This window comes from Lonchura striata, chromosome 23 (genome assembly GCF_050655825.1).
Source record: "Lonchura striata isolate lonStrDom1 chromosome 23, ASM5065582v1, whole genome shotgun sequence".
NCBI lineage: Eukaryota > Metazoa > Chordata > Aves > Passeriformes > Estrildidae > Lonchura > Lonchura striata.
In genome coordinates, this window is record NC_140725.1 from 5,045,091 (window position 1) to 5,064,080 (window position 18,990).

The 18,990-nt window shown below is 52.8% G+C and overlaps 2 protein-coding genes across 16 annotated transcripts; both read right to left on the reverse strand.

Moving 5' to 3' along the window:
* Window positions 1–1,478: 1,478 nt before the first annotated feature.
* LSM10 (LSM10, U7 small nuclear RNA associated) lies at window positions 1,479–4,093 on the reverse strand. Of its 13 annotated transcripts, none has more exons than XM_085559992.1 (6): window positions 3,525–4,093; window positions 3,345–3,434; window positions 2,690–3,284; window positions 2,534–2,659; window positions 2,318–2,473; window positions 1,479–2,269 (listed from the first exon to the last, which is right to left on the reverse strand). In XM_085559992.1, the coding sequence occupies exons 3-6, from the start codon at window positions 2,942–2,944 to the stop codon at window positions 1,685–1,687; spliced, it is 1,122 nt and encodes a 373-aa protein (XP_085416118.1). In that variant the 5' UTR covers window positions 2,945–3,284; window positions 3,345–3,434; window positions 3,525–4,093; the 3' UTR covers window positions 1,479–1,684. The 13 variants fall into 13 exon arrangements, with proteins under 13 accessions (XP_085416118.1, XP_085416115.1, XP_085416116.1 ...); XM_085559989.1 differs by having other exon boundaries at window positions 3,345–3,416; window positions 3,465–4,093; XM_085559990.1 differs by having other exon boundaries at window positions 2,690–3,596; window positions 3,645–4,093.
* Window positions 4,094–4,163: 70 nt separating this feature from the next.
* On the reverse strand, window positions 4,164–17,359 carry OSCP1 (organic solute carrier partner 1). 3 transcript variants are annotated; one of them, XM_021554823.4, is made up of 11 exons: window positions 17,186–17,359; window positions 15,166–15,195; window positions 11,019–11,173; window positions 9,724–9,891; window positions 9,303–9,383; window positions 8,641–8,744; window positions 7,821–7,949; window positions 6,893–6,962; window positions 6,275–6,414; window positions 5,657–5,720; window positions 4,226–5,163 (listed from the first exon to the last, which is right to left on the reverse strand). In XM_021554823.4, the coding sequence occupies exons 1-11, from the start codon at window positions 17,295–17,297 to the stop codon at window positions 5,047–5,049; spliced, it is 1,170 nt and encodes a 389-aa protein (XP_021410498.1). In that variant the 5' UTR covers window positions 17,298–17,359; the 3' UTR covers window positions 4,226–5,046. The 3 variants fall into 3 exon arrangements, with proteins under 3 accessions (XP_021410499.1, XP_021410498.1, XP_085416114.1); XM_085559988.1 differs by lacking the exon at window positions 4,226–5,163 and adding an exon at window positions 5,297–5,341; XM_021554824.3 differs by lacking the exon at window positions 15,166–15,195 and having other exon boundaries at window positions 4,164–5,163; window positions 17,186–17,357.
* Between the last annotated feature and the right edge of the window lie 1,631 nt (window positions 17,360–18,990).

Consider the following 18,990-nt stretch of genomic DNA (forward strand, 5'->3'; position numbering starts at 1 on the left):
CCAGGAGCCCGCAGGGTTGGTGAGCACGCGGGAGATTCGAACGCGCCGTGATTGGCCAAGGGGCGGGGCTTGTCGAGATGGTCCCGCCCACAGAGCGCACAGGCCCCGCCCACAGAGCCCCGCCCGGCGGAACCGGGACCCCCGAACCGGGACCCGCAAACTGGGACACCTCGAACTGGGACCCCTAAACTGGGATACCCGAACCGGGACCCTCAAACCGGGACCCGCAAACACACCCCGAACTGGGACCCCTAAACTGGGATACCCGAACCGGGACCCCCAAACCAGGACACCCGAACCGGGACCCGCAAACTGGGACACCCAAATTGGGACACCCTGGACCGGGACACCCGAGCCGGGACCCCCAAACTGGGACACCCCGAACTGGGACACCCAAACTGGGATACCCCGAACTGGGACACCCGAACCGGGACCCCCCCGAACTGGGACCCCCAAATTGGGACACCCCGGACCGGGACACCCAAGCCAGGACCCCCAAACTGGGACACCCCGAACTGGGACACCCAAACTGGGATACCCCGAACTGGGACACCCGAGCTGGGACCCCCAAACTGGGACACCCCGAACTGGGACACCCAAATTGGGACACCCCGGACCGGGACACCCAAACTGGGACCCTCGAACTGGGACACCCGAACCGGGACCCCCAAATTGGGACAACCCGAACCGGGACCCCCGAACTGGGAAACCCGAATTGGGACCCCCATACTGGGACACCCTGAACTGGGACACCCTAGACTGGGACACCCTGCGCTGGGACACCCCAGACCAGGACATCCCAGGCTGGGATATCCCAGACTGGGACACCTGAACTGGGACACCCTGGGTTTGGACCTGCAGACTGGGACACCCTGGGTTGGGTCCCCCCAACTGGAACACCCCAGACTGGGACCACAGAACCCCCACGCTCTGAGCCCCGGGTTGGGACCAGCGGGGTTGGAGCCCTCTGGGCTGGGCTCCCCGCTCTGCCCGGTGCTGCTGCCCAGCCACAGGGCTGTGCAAACACACACCCCTGGGGCACAGCCACCAGCTCCGCTCGCAGAGGCCACAAGGCTCCGTGTCCCACGGGTCCCTGTGGGAACTGGCTATGGAGATCTGCAGACTTTGGTAGCACGGCAGAGTTTGGTGATGGAGGGGCAGGAAGCAGAGGAGCCGGCAGAGCCAGCATCCTGGTAAAGCACGTTCCTGCTTTTTGAAGCAGACGATGCTGCCTCTTCCTCTGCATGTTCCCCTTCATCTCGCACTCTTCTGAGCACAGACCAGAACCAGCCCCTGCCCAGCTCAGCACCAACAGCTCCAGCTCCCAGGATAGCCATGCTGGTGACAGCAAGTCCTTTGCTCAGCGGGCAAGGAAAGCCTGAGCCAGGGGCAGTGGGATGGCAGCTCCGCTCCTTTGGCCATTGGAGGAGGGACACGAGTAGCTGCCAATGGAACAGGAAATGAGCAGAGAGACCACAGAGCCTTTAAGTGGTGTTATTCACTACAAAAACCAGTCCTGCTCCTCTGCAGGTGTGGGGAACAGCAAGACCCTGAAGTCCCTGGGAGAAAACATTCCTTGGGGGATGTCGTGTGGGATGGAGGGAGCTGGCAGTCCATCAAAGGGGCACCTCCATGCCAGCCCCGTGCCTGGTCCATGCTGGCTGCGGTGGGCAGCACCAGCTCCTCACTTGTGCTTGGCAGGAGGGAACTCCCTGCGGCCCTTGTCGCGGCCCCCGAAGTAGCGCACCCTGTGGATGGCCTGCAGCTGCTCCTCGATGGTGGCCCGGATGTCCACCTCGTCGGGGATGTGCACGTAGCGGATGTTCCTGCCGGTCACAAAGAGCTCGTCCAGCTGGGACACGGCGCCCCGCCTGTCCGTGAAGGTCACCTCGGCCAGGCGCACGTTCATGAAGGCGTCCACGCTGGTGACGCGCCCCGCGGCCACGCTCTCGTCGCGCAGCTCCACGGTGGTGACGCGGCCGCGCAGGCCCTGCAGCAGGATCACCAGGCTGTTCTCGGCGATGGTGCGCTCCTTCAGCGAGTGGCTCACCTCCATGGCGGCTGCGGTGGGACGGGGGCTGGGGACAGGGGCTGGGGACAGCCGCCCGCTGTGCCTCACACCGAGCAGTCCCTTCCCATGGGCTGAGCCCTGCACCTTCACCTGTGCGTGGGCCAAACCCTGCACACACACCTGCACACGGACCAGCCCCTGAACACGGACCAGCCCCTGCACACACACCTGCACATGGACCAGCCCCCGCACACACACCTGCACACGGACCAGCCCCTGAACACAGACCAGCCCCTGCACACACACCTGCACATGGACCAGCCCCCGCACACACACCTGCACATGGACCAGCCCCTGCACACACACCTGCACACGGACCAGCCCCTGAACACAGACCAGCCCCTGCACACACACCTGCACACGGACCAGCCCCTGAACACGGACCAGCCCCTGCACACACCCCTGAACACGGACCAGCCCCTGCACACACACCTGCACACGGACCAGCCCCTGCACACGGACCTGTCCGTGGGCCAAGCCCTGCACACAGACCATCCCCTGCACACACACCTGCACACGGACCAGCCCCTGAACACAGACCAGCCCCTGCACACACACCTGCACATGGACCAGCCCCTGCACACACACCTGCACACGGACCAGCCCCTGCACACGGACCTGTCCGTGGGCCAAGCCCTGCACACAGACCATCCCCCGCACACACACCTGGCCATAGACCAAATCCTGCACACAGATCATCCCCTGCACACACACCTGTGCATGGACCATCCCCTGCACACACACCTGCACGTGCAATAACCCCTGCACACACAACTTGCCCATGGACCAAATCCTGCTCACATACCTGCCCATGGAATAACCCCTGCACATACACCTGCACACGGACCAACCTCTACGCACACACCCGAACATGGACCAGCCCCTGCACACACACCTGAACACAGACCAAATCCCGCTCACACACCTGCACACACACCTGCCTATGGACTAAGCCCTCCACACATACCTGTACATGGGCCATCCCCTGCACGCACACCTGCACACGGAATAACCCCTGCACACACACCTACCCATGGACCATCCCGTGCTCACTCACCTGCCCATGGGCCAAATCCTGCCCACGCACCTGCCCGTGGCCCAAGACCTCCAAACACACCTGTATATGGACCATCCCCTGCACACACACCTGCCCATGGACCAAATTCTGCACACACACCTGCCCATGGACCAAATCCTGCCCACGGACCAATCCCTGCACACACACCTGCCCATGGACCAAATCCTGCCTTTGGACCATCCCCTGCACGCACACCTGCACACACACCTGCCCACGGACCAAATCCTGCCTTTGGACCATCCCCTGCACACACACCTGCACACACACCTGCCCACGGACCAAATCCTGCCCACGGACCAATCCCTGCACACACACCTGCCCATGGACCAAATCCTGCCCACGGACCATCCCCTGCACACACACCAGCACACACACCTGCCCACGGACCAATCCCTGCACACACACCTACCCACGGGCCATCCCCTGCACACACACCTGCACACACACCTGCCCACGGACCAAATCCTGCCCACGGACCAATCCCTGCACACACACCTGCCCACGGACCAAATCCTGCCCACGGACCAATCCCTGCACACACACCTGCCCATGTACCATCCCCTGCACACACACCTGCACACACACCTGCCCACGGACCAAATCCTGCCCATGTACCATCCCCTGCACGCACACCTGCCCACGGACCATCCCTTGCACGCACACTGCACGCCGTACCAACCCCCAAACGCTGCCCTGCACGCACACACGCTGTGTGCCCCCTTGCACTCTCACCTTGCACACGCACCCCAGCCGCGCACACGCGGCCCTTTCACACCCACCTGCTCTCACCCCACCCCGCACTCCCACCGCACGCCCCCCCGTCCCCCTCGCCCTGTCCGTGCCCCCAGCCCCTCCCCGCCCGCTGTCCCCGGTCCCGGTGTCCCCGTCCCCCCCCGCACTCACGCGCCGCCGCCTTCCCGCGCCGCCCCGCCCCTCGCGCACGCGCGGCCCCGCCCCTGCCCCGCCCGGAAGCGGCGGGCCGGCTCCGCCCGCTGCCGCGCCGTGCCCGCTGTCCCGGTGTCCGCGTGTCCCAATATCCCATGTTCCGCTGTCCGCGTGCCCCGGTGTCCGCCTGTCCCAATGTCCCTATGTCCTGCTGTCCCATGCCCCATTGTCCCTGTGTCCCACTGTCCACGTGTCCCGGTGTCCGCCTGTCCCAGTGTCCCTGTATCCCACTGTCCCATGCCCCATTGTCCCCAGTGTCCCTGTGTCCCACTGTCCACGTGTCCCGGTGTCCGCCTGTCCCAATGTCCCTATGTCCTCCTGTCCCATGCCCCATTGTCCCCATTGTCCCCAGTGTCCCTATGTCCCGCTGTCGCATGCCCCATTGTCCCCAGCGTCCCTGTGTCCCACTGTCCCATGCCCCATTGTCCCCAGTGTCCCTGTGTCCTATTGTCCCATGCCCCATTGTCCCCAGTGTCCGCGTGTCCCGCTGTCCCATGCCCCATTGTCCCCATGTCCCAGTGTCCGCGTGTCCCCATTGTCCCTGTGTCCCGGTGTCCCCAAGTCCCGGTGTCCCCATGTCTCAGTGTCTGCATGTCCCAATGTCCCTATGCCCCGTTGTCCCCATGTCTCGGTGTCCACGTATCCTAACATCCCTATGTTCCACTGTCCCGGTGTCCACGTGTCCCAATACTCCTATGTCCCGCTGTCCCCATGTCCCGGTGTTCCTATGCCTCATTGTCCCCATGTCCTGGTGTCCGTGTGTCCCGGTGTCCCTGTGCCCCGTTGTCCCCATGTCCCGTTGTCCGCATATCCCGGTGTCCGTGTGTCCCGGTGTCCGTGTGTCCCGGTGTCCTCATATCATGCTGTCCGTGTGTCCCGGTGTCCGCTTGTCCCGGTGTCCGCGTCTTGCAATGTCCCGACATCCGCTTGTCCCGGTGTCCCCGTGTCCTGCTCAGAGCCCGTCCATCAGTGCCAGCAGATCCTCTCCCTTCTCGGCGCTGTCCGGGCGCGGCTCCGCCACGTCCAGCTCGCCCAGGATGCGGGACAGCTCCGCCCGCCGCCCCGGCTCCTGCGGGACAGACACCGCGCTCAGCCCCGCCGGTGCCCCAGCCCCGGCTCCTGCGGGACGGACACCGCGCTCAGCCCCTGCCCCGGCTCCTGCGGGACAAACACCGTGCTCAGCCCCTGCCCCGGCTCCTGCGGGACAGACACCGCGCTCAGCCCCGCCGGTGCCCCAGCCCCGGCTCCTGCGGGACAGACACCGCGCTCAGCCCCGCCATGCCCCCGTCCCGCTACCGCGGCCGGGACTGAGCTGGGCTGGACTGGGACGTGCCCCTTCTACACCCAAATCGGTTAAAAACCTGCTCTGGTGTTTGTAAGGTTCAAGGTTTCTTAGTAAATATTCACCAATTCTGCTGTCTTGGCAGAAAATTGGCAATTACCTAGTTAAGAGCTTAAGTGAAATGGGAAAAAAATTATTTTTAAGTCTCTACTCTGAGTGAAACACGGTCCTTAGCAAGGCAGGGACGGTGAGAACCAGTGATGTGAAACGTGTTACGTACCTGCGTGGCTTCAATGTTGATAACCTTGTAGGATAACTCCTCGGGTCTGGTCTGTGCAGCGTGTCTTGATTAAAAACATGGAAACAGTGGTTAATCCCATGAAGATGTATGAGGAAATGATAAAATGAGGCTCCTGTAGGCACAAATGATGCTCAGAGATTGCTCACAGAACCAGACTGGATGGGGCTTGAAGCAGCCTGGTCTATTGAAAGGTGCCCCTTCCCACTGCAGAGTAGAATTAGAGGACCCTTAAGTTCCCTTCCAACCCAAACCATTCTGGAATTCCATGAAGTTTGGTAATGCCTCTGCTCCTACTTGGCAAATTAATGTATTCACCCCAGTTTGGAGGCTTCTGTTCTAGATATTTCTGTTAAGTGTAGAAGAGCAGGGACATTTCTGCAGCAGAAACAAGCAGATAGAAACATCCTGCTAAAATGGCTGAGGAGATGTTTCTGTCCAGTGGCACTGGAGAAAAGCTGCATTGCAGGGAAACATCCTGGAGCAGGACAACAATGTGCTGCTCTGACCCTACAGCTCTCGAGGGCTAGCTTTGGTTTCCAGGGCTCCCCACAGGGCACCCCAAACCCAAAACCCAAACCCAGAAGGACTCCAGCATACTCTTCCTCCTCGTCAGTTGTGAACAAGTTCAGCCGAAATCCCGACTCGCCACCAGCGGGTTTCTGGATGTCCAAACCTCCCAGCAGCCGGGCCAAAAAGTTCAGCTCTTCTTTAGCAAGAGGGTTGGGGGCTATGTTCTCCTGCAGGAAACAGCAATGGGCTCATTGGGCAATTACCTGGGAGATTGGGGCTGCAAGGAGCTTTGATATTCCATCTATGTCCTTCATATATTCCTGATATTCCATACATCTCCTTCAGAGGGATATAAACACATTTATTTCCCTGTTATTCCTGGGACAGGTTGTGCAAGACAACCACAGTAATCACCAGCTCGATACTGGAAATGGTTGCTTGAATTTATAGACTCAGCACAAGCTACTGGACAGATGAGAAATCTGTCAAGCCAACTTTCTGTTTTCTGAGGAGATCAAAACAGAAGCAAGCACATCCTTGCACGAGCATGTGGATTCTTTGGGAAAATGTGCCCTGGTTTCAGAGGACTGGGGAGGATTGGATGAGGCTCTGAGAACAACAGAAAAGCTTCCCTGAACTTATCCCATATCTGCAGACTCAGAATTTGGGCAGTTTAAGCAGTGACAGGAAGAGGACAAGGCTGACCTTTGCCTGGGATGCCAGGTTTTTGGATGATCCTGACGTGTGTGTCTCCACTGGCCGGGTCACGCTGTACCTGGAGGGAAAACACACCTGGGGAAGAACAGCTTGTTCTGGGACCAGGGACAGCAACCAGAGGGAGCAGCAGAGGATGCAGAATTTTAGGAATATTTTCCTGAAGACTGAGCAATTGCAATGGGAAATTACAGCTCAGTGTGGTGCAATACTGAGGCAGTAAGGTGTGTGAGGGACAAAGCTGTGAGAAAGAGCACAGATCTCTTTGGATGGAAAATGTACATTAAGGCAAACACAGAGAACAGAGAGGATTTCTTGACTGTGAAATTAATTGTGACATTAAATCACATTTCACATGAGATGCAGCAGGTGAGAACACTCTTTCTTCAGCTCCACTGTGGACATAAATGTGGTTCTTAGATTCAGTCAAAGAGAGAAACGGAGAATTTCTAGCCAGGCAGAAGCCTGGGAAAGAGTTGGAAAAGAATGTAAATAATTCTTTATCTCTCTTGTTGTTCACATTGTTTATAGTTAAGTTCTATCACTGTGTGTCAAGCACTTTGCACCAATAGTGTAAGTTATTTTCACTTCAGGTCCAATGAAAATGGCCCTCACAAAACTCTGTATAAAAAAGCAGTATATTTTAAATAAACCAGAATTTTACTCTCACAACCTTCTAAGTCAGAGTCTTCTCATTCCCGTCCTGCCTCAACAGCAACACATAAATCAAAGTTTTGCTGTTTTTTGCAGCTCTTTATACACTGTCCACACATGTCCTGGTGCAAGACAGCACCTTGTAACAAAGTCAATCTGCTAATTAATAGCAAAAGAAGACAAAACCACAACAGGCTGAAGATGTGCTTCTGAACAATCCATTAGCATTTGGTTCAGGTTTCTACACAGAACAAAAATGACTTACATATTTGTTCCAAGTTTGAGGACTCTGTCTCCATAAAGCTCAAAAGATCCTTCCCTTTGTGGAGTAACGTAATTCCCAGCAGTGGTGAACTCGGCCCTTTTCACTTCCACTCCTTTGTGATTGAATATCCTTAAAAACAAGGAATTATGGAAATATTTAGTAGTTTCAGTCCTGATTTTAGTACCTAATTCCTCTGCTTTCTGCACGAGGGGAATAAAACACTATTCTGTAGTATAATTATAATTATAATGATAATAATAATGATAATAATAATAATGATAATAATAATAAAGTTTTATATTATGTTACATTATAAATAATTTGAAATATAATATATAATCATACATTATATTTATATGGTATATATAATAATTATAGCTATTATTTGTATTATAATTATAAAAATATATATAATAATATATTATATATAATTATAATATATATTATATGTTATGTTATAGAAATATTTTATATTTACATTATAATAATAGTCTGTATAATTATAATAATAATGGTAATTCTGTACATTGCTAAATGCCTCTGTTATGGGATAAATTACTAATAGCTAATTTATTGGGATAGAAAACTCCCAAAAGCAGCTCAGCATTTCATTGCTGGGTGACTCAGTCCCAAATTCTACCCTTTAAATATTATTAAATAGTAATGATAACAAATAATAACTTTTAAAAAGGCTCCTTAAATAGAATTTACTGGAGGTTCAGCTATCCATGCAAGAGGAATGGCAGTTTGAGCTGGATTCCTGAGCCCCCTGGCAGGAGATGCTCCTGGCTGGGCAGCCCCACCCGTGGCAGCAGCTCACCTGATGAGCCCTGGCACCTCTGTGCCCCATGGGACAGGCCCCGAGATTGGCAGCACGAAGCGACCGTTGGAGTTTTGCACTTTGTCCTTCAGGAAGATGGAGACCTGCAAAAGGACATTACAGACATCACAAACATCACACCCCTCTATGGACCTTCCCATCCAAATTCCCTGAAACCTGAGCCTGACCACCTCTGCCTACGCTGGGGAAGGTTTCCCAGAGCTCTTGATGTGTGTAGGGATGTATTTACAAAGCCAGAGATATGGAATTGTGGACCAGGGGATGGGCACACTGACCTAACACAAAAAAATATTATATTAAAAACTACTGTTCATGCATGTGAGTGTCACCAATTTGTTTAGAGATCATCAAGACTTCACGCTCAGGTTCCTATCAAGTTTCTTCTAAAAGGAAAAATGGATTTATCAATCAGCAAATCACACTAGTAAAAATTCCTTTTTTCCTAATATTGTAGAATTATTCAGCATTTTCCATATTCTCCATTTGTGAAATCAGTGCAATCACAAGCACATCAAGATGATTGAAAAGCACAAGCAACAGACCCAAACCTTCAGTGTTTATAAGCAGATTCCTTTATATTCTTCATATTCCAGTCCCAAACTCCCTGTCATTCTCCCTTCCTAGTTAGATTGGGCTCTTACCCTGATGTGCATGTCCTGGAAGAAAATGAGAAGTGTTTGCCTGATGAGCTGGAATTCACCATCAGAGAGACAGTTGTAGGTCTAGAAAAAGAAAATCATCATGCAAGGGTTTAAAGGTGTGCCATGAACCACCCAGGGAAGAGGAACAAGCAAGTACAGCTGAATATTCTGATCCAGGGGCAGCAGAGATGCTCTAAGGGGGCTGCTGGCTATTCTCAATAATTATTGTCTGCCACTAGAAGTCTGATAAAATTTCTGCTGAAATCAGGCTGAATAAGCAATACATTGATTTAAACTGGGCCAGTAGAAAAATACCACTTGACTCACAACCCCCTCCAATGTAGTAATTAATCTCTTAAGAGGTAAAAAACCCCTAAAATCAAACCACAGTGTGTCCCACCCTTTTTGTGAGGATTCTTACTTCAATCAGCCGCCGGAAGGTCTCATCCACCTGGTTCAGAATGCCAGGGGAGTCGGAGATGAAATCCTTGATGGCATCCAGGTGGTTGAAGGTGACCAGCAGAATGTCCCTGGGCCGAGGGCACAGCAGCACTTGGTATTTGAAGGCCATAGTCATGAGGTCGTAGAGCTGCAAAGGAACACAGGGACATTTGTCCTGTCAGAGGAAACTCATGGGCATGGAGGGAGGGATTCAGTCAGCCTGTGGCACAAGGGACCATTTTAGCTGCCTTTTCTAAAAAACAAGACCTCTGCAGTGCCACCCCCAGCCTCCCAGCTGGGTCTCCAATGCCACCAGTGCTCCGTGAGGTCACACCTCGAGTGTGGGTCCAGTTCTCAGCCCCTCAGTGCAAGAGGGACACGAGGGGATGGAGCGTGTCCAGAGAAGGGAACAGAGCTGGGGAAGGGGCTGCAGCACCTGAAGCAGCTGAGGAGGTTCAGCATGAAGAAAAGGAGGCTCAGGGGGGACCTTCTGGCTCTGCACAACTCCTGATAGGAGGGGACAGCCGGGCTGGGTTGGGATCTGCTGCCATGGAACAGGGACAGGAGGAGAAGGAATGGCCTTTGGATGTGTCAGGGTGGACATCAGCAGGAATTTCTGCATGGAAATGTTGATTAAACACTGGAAGGGGCTGCCCAGGGAGGTGGTGAAGTCCCCATCCCTGGAAGTGTCCAAGGAATTCCTGGAAGTGGCACTCAGTGCTCGGGGCTGGGTGACAAGGTGGGGATTGGGCACAACTTGGACTTGATGCCCTTGGAGAGCTTTTCCAACCTCAGTGATTCTGTGAATTTCAGCAGCCCTGACACCTGGGTGGAGGGCTCTCTGATAATCCCATTCCTACCATTTTTTCCTAAATTGCCTGCGGATACACTGTTTGCAGGGAATAACTGCAACACCTGCAGCTGCAAGACAGTGGGTGTCAGTACAGAAATACAGATATCTATCCACATCCATACATCATACATGTTTATCTTCTTAATACATATGCAAACACCTGAGACTCTTAAGGAATGCTCAGTGAACCTGTTCAAATCAAATATTTATCTCAAGCAGAGATCAAACATTTCGTTCAAGCAGAAATCATTCTGAAGCAGCTGATACCACCACAGATTTCCTTGGCTGAGAACCATTTTCACATGGAAAGCTGCTCCAAAATACTTCAAAATGGTCAAGCCACGGGTTCAATGCTGCAACAAGAACTGGTGAAGGGCAGCTGGGGAGTGCAGCAGGGGCAGGCTGGGCAGCAGGACTGTTACCTTGTCCATGCTGGCCTGGTTGAGTCTCATGATGGAGGCATGAGCTAGCCGGTCGTACACGGTGCGCAGGGCTTTCTTGGAATACAGGTCCTGGGGTTTGAACAGCTCCTCCATGAATTTTTTGTTGAACATGGTGCTGATGATGTCGTTCATAACTGCAAAGACAAAGTTAGGCTCTGTGGTTTGCTCCAGTGTCCCAGGTTGAGAAGCAAGATGTATTTCATTTGTCCTCTCTATGGCAGTTGTTTTCTGTTAATTGAGCAGTTTTTCCTTATCTCTCCCACAACCAATCCTCCCTCAGGGGAGACACCTGCTGATAACGGGCCATGGAATGTCACTGGTAACTGATAAGAGCTGTAACATCCCAGTGGGAGATGCTCTGCCCAGAGGGAGGAGCCAAGCATTCCTACCTGGATATAATCTGGGCTTTTGGGACACCAGCACGGCTTTTCCTGCACTGGATTTCCCACAGGAACAGCTGCCTCTTCTGAGGAAGACTACATCCTTTTCTACAGGATCACTGCTCCAACAGAACCACACCTGCCACTCCAGGGACTGCAGCCACAATTCCTAATTAGACTGCTGCCAGCACCCTGATTAACAGGGTATCAGATTGTATTCTGACTCTGTCAGGGTTGTTTTGGTTCACTGCATTGTTTATTTTATCTTTTATTTTCTTCTCTAATAAAGAACTGTTATTCCTGCTCCCATATTTTTGCCTGAGAGCCCCCCTCAATTTCAAATTTAAAACAATTCTGCAGGGGGGGGTGTCTACTTTTTTTTTTTTTTTTTTTTTTTCCATTTCAGGGGAGGCTCCTGCCTTCCTTAGCAGACACCTGTCTTTCCAAACCAAGAAATCCAGAACAGCGTGTTCCTGGTCCATCCCAGGGTCACAGCAGGATGCAGGGACAGGAGAGGGGGAACAGCACCTCTGGATCCAGCACTGCCCCAGCCCCACCTGGGCTGAGCCACCTGATGTCCCCAGGGCACAGATGCCACCTGAGCTGAAGGCTCAGTCCCTGTTTCCCAGGGGGAATAAGGCTGGCTTTGTTGCCCTGGTTTCACAGCTACGGTTGGCATTTTTAATTTTTAAATAATGTTGCTTGTAGGCTGCTCTGATGTGTTATTATCTTAAAAAGCTGCAGCTCTGCTTCCTAAGGAGAGGCTTTTGTGGTAGATCTTTGCTGGGCCTGTTCCTGAACACCCTCTGACACCATCAGTCTATTTTTTAACTTCGCAGCAGAAGCTCCTGCAGGGCTCTCTGTAATCGTTATTCCAATCAGATTAACACTGGCAGGTTTTTAATAAAGCATTTATATCCCTGGAATTGATATAAACTCATTCTTCCAGGGCTCTTACAGCTGAAACATCTGCAGGCCCTAGAGTTTCAAATGCAGAACTCCAAACTTCCTTACTTGTGGTTCATTTTTTTTATGTGTGAATTTAGCCATGGAACTGTTTTATTACTGAGGAGTTCTTACAGCTCAGGAGTGCTGAGTGTGAGGGCTGTGCTCTGGTTATTGAGATTTTAATGCAAACAAGATGGAAAACATTGTGCAGTGCTTCAAGCAGATGCAGCACCTGAGCTTTTGTGCTGGATCTGCCACTTTAATTATCTCCCTGATACACTCTAAAGAGTTATAATCAATAAACATTTATTCCTCTATCAAAAAAAGGTAAATGAATACATCAGGTCACAGAGTACTGTACAAGTGTGGATTTTCCTAAGCAGATGACTGTTACAAAGCTCATAATGCCAGACAATTCTTGAGGATTAGAAAAATCTCTGAATAAAAATAAAAAAGAAAAAAAGGGAAAATAAGAAGTGAAGAAAAAGAAGGTGGTAATGACCAATGGTTTGAATTATTGCCCTAATGATTCCCTGGGGGGTCAGGCACCTGGCTTTTCACACCTGTCCTACCCCAACAGACAAAATAAAGATAATTTCTCTGTCACTTCATCTCTTCCTAGAGGAAAAACTCCCTGGGGATTGCTGGGAGCCTGGGCAGGAGAGCTGAGTTCCCAAGGGCAGAGGCTTCCTGAAGTGATTCCCTCTCCTCCCTAAACCTGCTGGTTACAGGTTCCTGCTCACACACAGCTCAGCAGCCCCTGTGCTGAACCTAACAGGGCTCCCTAGTCCTGGTTTAAACACCCCAAAACCACAGACAGATCTCAGCTCCTCACCAGTCTGGACTAAGAATACACCTCATTATAAATGGGAAAAAAATCCTTCCTTCCTCCCTCCCTTTCAAATAAGCTGGCCATAAAAGAATCCCTACTTGCAATCTCAGGCAGAAATCCCCTATTTTTCATGGAGAAAATAAAACATATTAGCACTATTAGATATTAATATCTAGTTAATTTTGCAAGGAATCAATTATGATAAAAAAAAGAACTTCTGCTTTATACTGCTATTAAGGAAAATGTTTTTAAGCTGCTTGTGTGTGCTGCCCACAGAAAGACTGCTTCTGTCTTTGGGGAGTCACAAACAACCCAAACCAACAGGAGATAAACACCTCCCAGTTTTTAAACACTGATTTTTCAACAGAATTGAAGGTCTGTGTGAACCACAGACATAAATTATCTTGTGAAAATTAAAACCTCTTGTGTGGGCTATAAAAAGAACTGAGAAAGACATTAAAAAAAAATCATGGTAAAGGGCAAATTGATAATAAATCTCTCACGTTTGATAATGGCACAGCAAAAGTCTCAGGGGGGGCCTGGAGTGGCCGTGGCAGGTGACACAGGAGCACTGGCCCAGGGACATGGCACAAGCAACACAGAAAAAGCAACTGAGCAGAGAGGGGAGATCTAAACTGGGATGAGAGGAGGGAAACCAGTACAGCCAGTGCGATGGGTAGGACTGGAGCTGGGGGTGATGGTGGCCTTGGCCTCCCCACCACAATTCTCTGGTGCCAGCAGTGCCACTGGCATGGCTGGGATGCATGGCACGGGGCTGGAGCCAGGCCTGGGTGATGCTGGTGCTTCCTGGAGGATGTTTGGGGCAGCAGAAGGAACTTGCTGAGCTCTGGACAGTCACTCTGCATGCCACAGGCTCCTCAGGGAACCTCCTCATGGCTCCAGCAGTGCCAGCCCCAGGAGGTGACATCAGAACCCTCCTGAGATGCCCTGGAGCACTGAGCACAGGCAAAGGGTTCTCTCTCCCAGGAGAATGAGGGGTCAGCCTGGGACCTGCCCCTGAGCCAGCCCTGTCTCCCTGCCTCACAGCTCTGGGCAGCTCCTCCTTCTTTGGGATGGGATGGAATCTGTCCTTGGACTTCTGAGTTAAAGGGTGTGCTTGGAAACAGGCTGTAATGGTAAGGAAAAATCTGGGGCAAACTCCAGGACATCAGCATTTACCTCCAATAAATATTAAAGCCTACTAAAATGATGCTTGTTTTGCACAACACTAATCATAACCTTGACCCCTGTTGAAAAAGGGCTGCTCAGAAGTGCTGTAAGTTCTGCTCATGCTCACGGAGCAAAAACCTGAGATTCATTTGCTCATTCCTTAGCACAGCCTCTGCTGCAGGCTCCTGTTCCAGGGCAGATTCCAGAGGGAAACAGCCGAGGGCTCAATCCCACCCTCAGGATCCCTCCAGGATGAGCCTGGCTGAGCTGTGGGCACCTGCTCCTTTGGGATGACTCTGCCAGGTGTGACCACCAGCACAGGTGGGTAAAGCAGCTGGGATGGGAATGCCTTCCATCATCCCTGGAGTTCACCTGTCCAAACCCTGAGCAATGCATCAGATAAAACCTTAGCAAAATGGAATATACCAGGTATTCCTGCATTTAAGCAGAAAAACAACCTGCACAATGCTCACACAATTACATGCTTGCATGAAAACAGTGGTAAAGAAACACAAATACCATTTTTGCAGGCAAGACCATGAAGATAATAAGTTTGGATCCATTTATATTCTTGGTTAAATATTAACAGCTGATTTTTGAGGCCATACGATTTTAAGATATGGTCCGTTTTTTCACTTATTTACAGTCAAAAAGGCATTTAAGGACCAGGTGAGCATTATTGTTCATTTTTGACACTGCCTGAGGGCTGCAGGAGCAGCCTCAGGTGTTCAGGCACGATGAGCCCCAGGTGTGCACGTGGGGTTGGACTGGTGCATGCAGCCAGCAGTTACTGTACCTCGTTTCCTGTCCACATCTGTCCATTCATCTACACGAAGCATATAAAACAAAACAGCAGTTCAAGATGTAAGAACAAGAGTTGCAAGGAGAAGAAAAGAAAATAGAAAGAAATAAACTGAAAAGAAAAAAAAAAAAAGCTAACTGATGGATTTTGTCTCGTCTCATCAGCATTCAGCACTGAAAGAGAACATCACCCGCCCCTTGCATAAAATCCTGCTGCTTCAGTGCACATCAACTTTTACCCTTTGCATGAGCTTGGGCAGTTTTCAGCTGCATTTTGTACTTGGAGATAACCAACATTTGAGTGAACAGCTTTAAGCATCAACAAACACCTCAGTGTGGATGAACCACACTTCAGTGAAATTAACACACAATTTTTTGGAAGAAAAAACAAATCCATGCGTGGACAAACTAAAACAGGCCAATTCTCCTGCTGAGAGACTCCACCAAGATTTAATTTAGCTAAAGTCCTAAACTTGTCCCTGAATGAACAGCAGTAAACTTCTGTACGATCATTCCCCCATCAGAACACACATGAATAATTACAAATTTCCCCCTCACAAACAATACAACAATTACACAGTGAACCCTTTGTTGTTTAGCACTTCATAAAGGACAGGCAGAAGGGATAACAATACCAAGCTCATACCAAGCTGATTTTTAATTAAAACATCACCGAGCTTCCTGAGGCACATTCCCCATCCCCGGACAGAGAGGTGCAAGGACTTGTAAAGCAAAGCTTTAAATTGAAGTGGTAAATGCAGAGGTGCTTGGCTGTGAGCTGGAGTTTCATGCCCCAGTGAAGACACGAGGCTCTGTTTGTATAAGGATTTTGGTCAAATGAGATTGTATAAAAGCCAGGGTTTCAGGAGCTGTACTGGTATTTGAATTTCACACAATCACACGTGCTGTGTTTGCATGAGATTTATAAATTTAATCCTGGAAACTCCTTCCCATTGCAAAGCAACCTGCTCTGCCCCAAACAGTCCAGGAGCCGGGCTGGCACCACCAAATCCTGAGTTATTTTGAGTGCAAAAGTGCATTTGTGAAGCTTTAACCCCCGAGCTGAGCACAGAAACACCGACACGTACTCCACTTTCTCCTTCTGTGTCAGAACCTCCCAAAGCAACCTCAGCAACACCCTCGGGCTGCTCACAGCAAAGGAACCTCACCGAGCTGATCAACCCAGCGGGCTGGGCTGCTCGGTGGGGAGCACCCAACACCGAGGGCTGATTGCCGTGGTAATTACTGCGGTAATTACTGAAATGGGGGCAGGGAAACTCCAGCCCCGGAGCGGCACCGGGGCCGTGGGCTCGCAGCATCCTCTGGTGACAGCACAGCGTGTCCCTGAGGGACCCGGGAATGACAGAAGGAGAGGACACAGCCTTAAGCTGCGCCAAGGGGAGTTTAGCTTAGATGCTGGAAAAAAATTCTTCACTGAAAGAGCGATTGGGAAATGGAACTGTCTGCCCAGGGAGGTGGTGGAATCACCATGCCCGGACTGGAGGTGGCACTCAGCGCTGGGGTTTGGCTGATGAGGAGGTGCCAGCCATGGGCTGGGCTAGGTGACATTAAAGGTCTTTTCCAGCCTAGTTCGTTCTGTCATTCGGTGGCACGCCTGGAAGCGGAGCCGCTCTCGGGCAGGCGGGAGCGGGGGCAGAGCCGTGCCCGGGGACACCGGGAGCGGCTCCCGGCGCTCCGGTGGCACCGGGAGCGGAGGGAGCCGCGCTCCGCCGGCACCGGGACACCGGGAGAGGAGGGAGCCGAGCGCCGCCGGCACCGGGACACCGGGAGAGGAGGGAACCGCGCTCCGCCGGCACCGGGACACCGGGAGCGGAGGGAGCCGAGCGCCGCCGGCACCGGGACGCCGGGAGCGGAGGGAGCCGCGCTCCGCCGGCACCGGGACACCGGGAGCGGAGGGAACCGCGCTCCGCCGGCACCGGGACGCCGGGAGCGGAGGGAACCGAGCGCCGCCGGCACCGGGACACCGGGAGCGGAGGGAGCCGAGCGCCGCTCACCTTTGCGCGCCTTCTCCCCGGGGATGCTCTGGGCGCGCAGCCGCTGGTCCAGGATGTAGAGCATCTCCCCGCCCAGGTTCAGGAACAGCAGCGGCAGCGTCCGCGCCGACATGGCCCCGGCCCGGTCCCGCTCCCGGCCCCGCTCCGCCGCCGCCGTTGCCGGGCAGCCGCGGGGCCAATCGGGGAGCGCCGTCTTGGCCGGCCGGGGCGCGCCTGCGCATCCTCCCGGTGTGAGTGTGCATTATCCTGGTGTGTGCATCATCGTGATCCATGTGTGCATCCTCCCGGTGTGAATGTGCATTACCCTGGTGTGTGCATCATCGTGATCCATGTGTGCATCCTCCCGGTGTGAGTGTGCATTATCCTGGTGTGTGCATCATCGTGATCCATGTGTGCATCCTCCCGGTGCGAATGTGCATCCTCCCGGTGTGTGTGCATCGTTGTAATCCATGTGTGCATCCTCCCGGTGTGAATGTGCATTACCCTGGTGTGTGCATCATCGTGATCCATGTGTGCATCCTCCCGGTGTGAATGTGCATTACCCTGGTGTGTGCATCATCGTGATCCATGTGTGCATCCTCCCGGTGTGAGTGTGCATTATCCTGGTGTGTGCATCATCGTGATCCATGTGTGCATCCTCCCGGTGCGAATGTGCATCCTCCCGGTGTGTGTGCATCGTTGTAATCCATGTGTGCATCCTCCCGGTGTGAGTGTGCAGCGTCCCGGTGTGTGCAGCGTCCCGGTGTGAGTGTGCAGAGTGTGCATCCTCCCGGTGTGAGTGTGCATTATCCTGGTGTGAGTGCATCATCGTGATCCATGTGTGCATCCTCCCGGTGTGAGTGTGCATTATCCTGGTGTGTGCATCATCGTGATCCATGTGTGCATCCTCCCGGTGTGAGTGTGCATTATCCTGGTGTGTACATCATTGTGATCCATGTGTGCATCCTCCCGGTGTGAGTGTGCAGCGTCCCGGTGTGAGTGTGCATCCTCCCGGTGTGTGCAGCGTCCTGGTGTGAGTGTGCATCCTTCCAGTGTGAGTGTGCATTATCCTGGTGTGTGCCTCATCGTGATCCATGTGTGCATCCTCCGGGTGTGAGTGTGCAGCGTCCTGGTGTGAGTGTGCAGAGTGTGCATCCTCCCAGTGTGAGTGTGCAGCATCCCGGTGTGAGTGTGCATTATCCTGGTGTGTGCCTCATCGTGATCCATGTGTGCATCCTCCCGGTGTGAGTGTGCATTATCCTGGTGTGTGCCTCATCGTGATCCATGTGTGCATCCTCCGGGTGTGAGTGTGCAGCGTCCTGGTGTGAGTGTGCAGAGTGTGCATCCTCCCGGTGTGAGTGTGCAGCATCCCGGTGTGAGTGTGCATTATCCTGGTGTGAGTGCATCATCGTGATCCATGTGTGCATCCTCCCAGTGTGTGTGCAGCGTCGCGGTGTGAGTGTGCACCATCCCTGGTATGTGTGTGCCTTGTCCTGGTCTGAGTGTGCACATCATCCCGGTGTGTGTGCATCCTCCTGGTGTGTCCTCCTCGTGAGTGTGCATCATTCTGGTCTGAGTGTGGGCATCATCCTGGCGTGAGTGTGCACATTATCCCTGGTACACGTGCATATTGTCCTGGTCTGTGTGCACTGTCCCTATCCATGTGTGCATGATCCCTGTCTGTGTGCCATCATCCCAGTCCCTGTGTGGACCATCCCAGTCCGTGTGCACATTGCCCCAGTCCCTGTGTGGACCATCCCAATCCATGTGCACATTGCCCCAGTCCCTGTGTGGATCATCCCAGTCCGTGTACACATTGCCCCAGT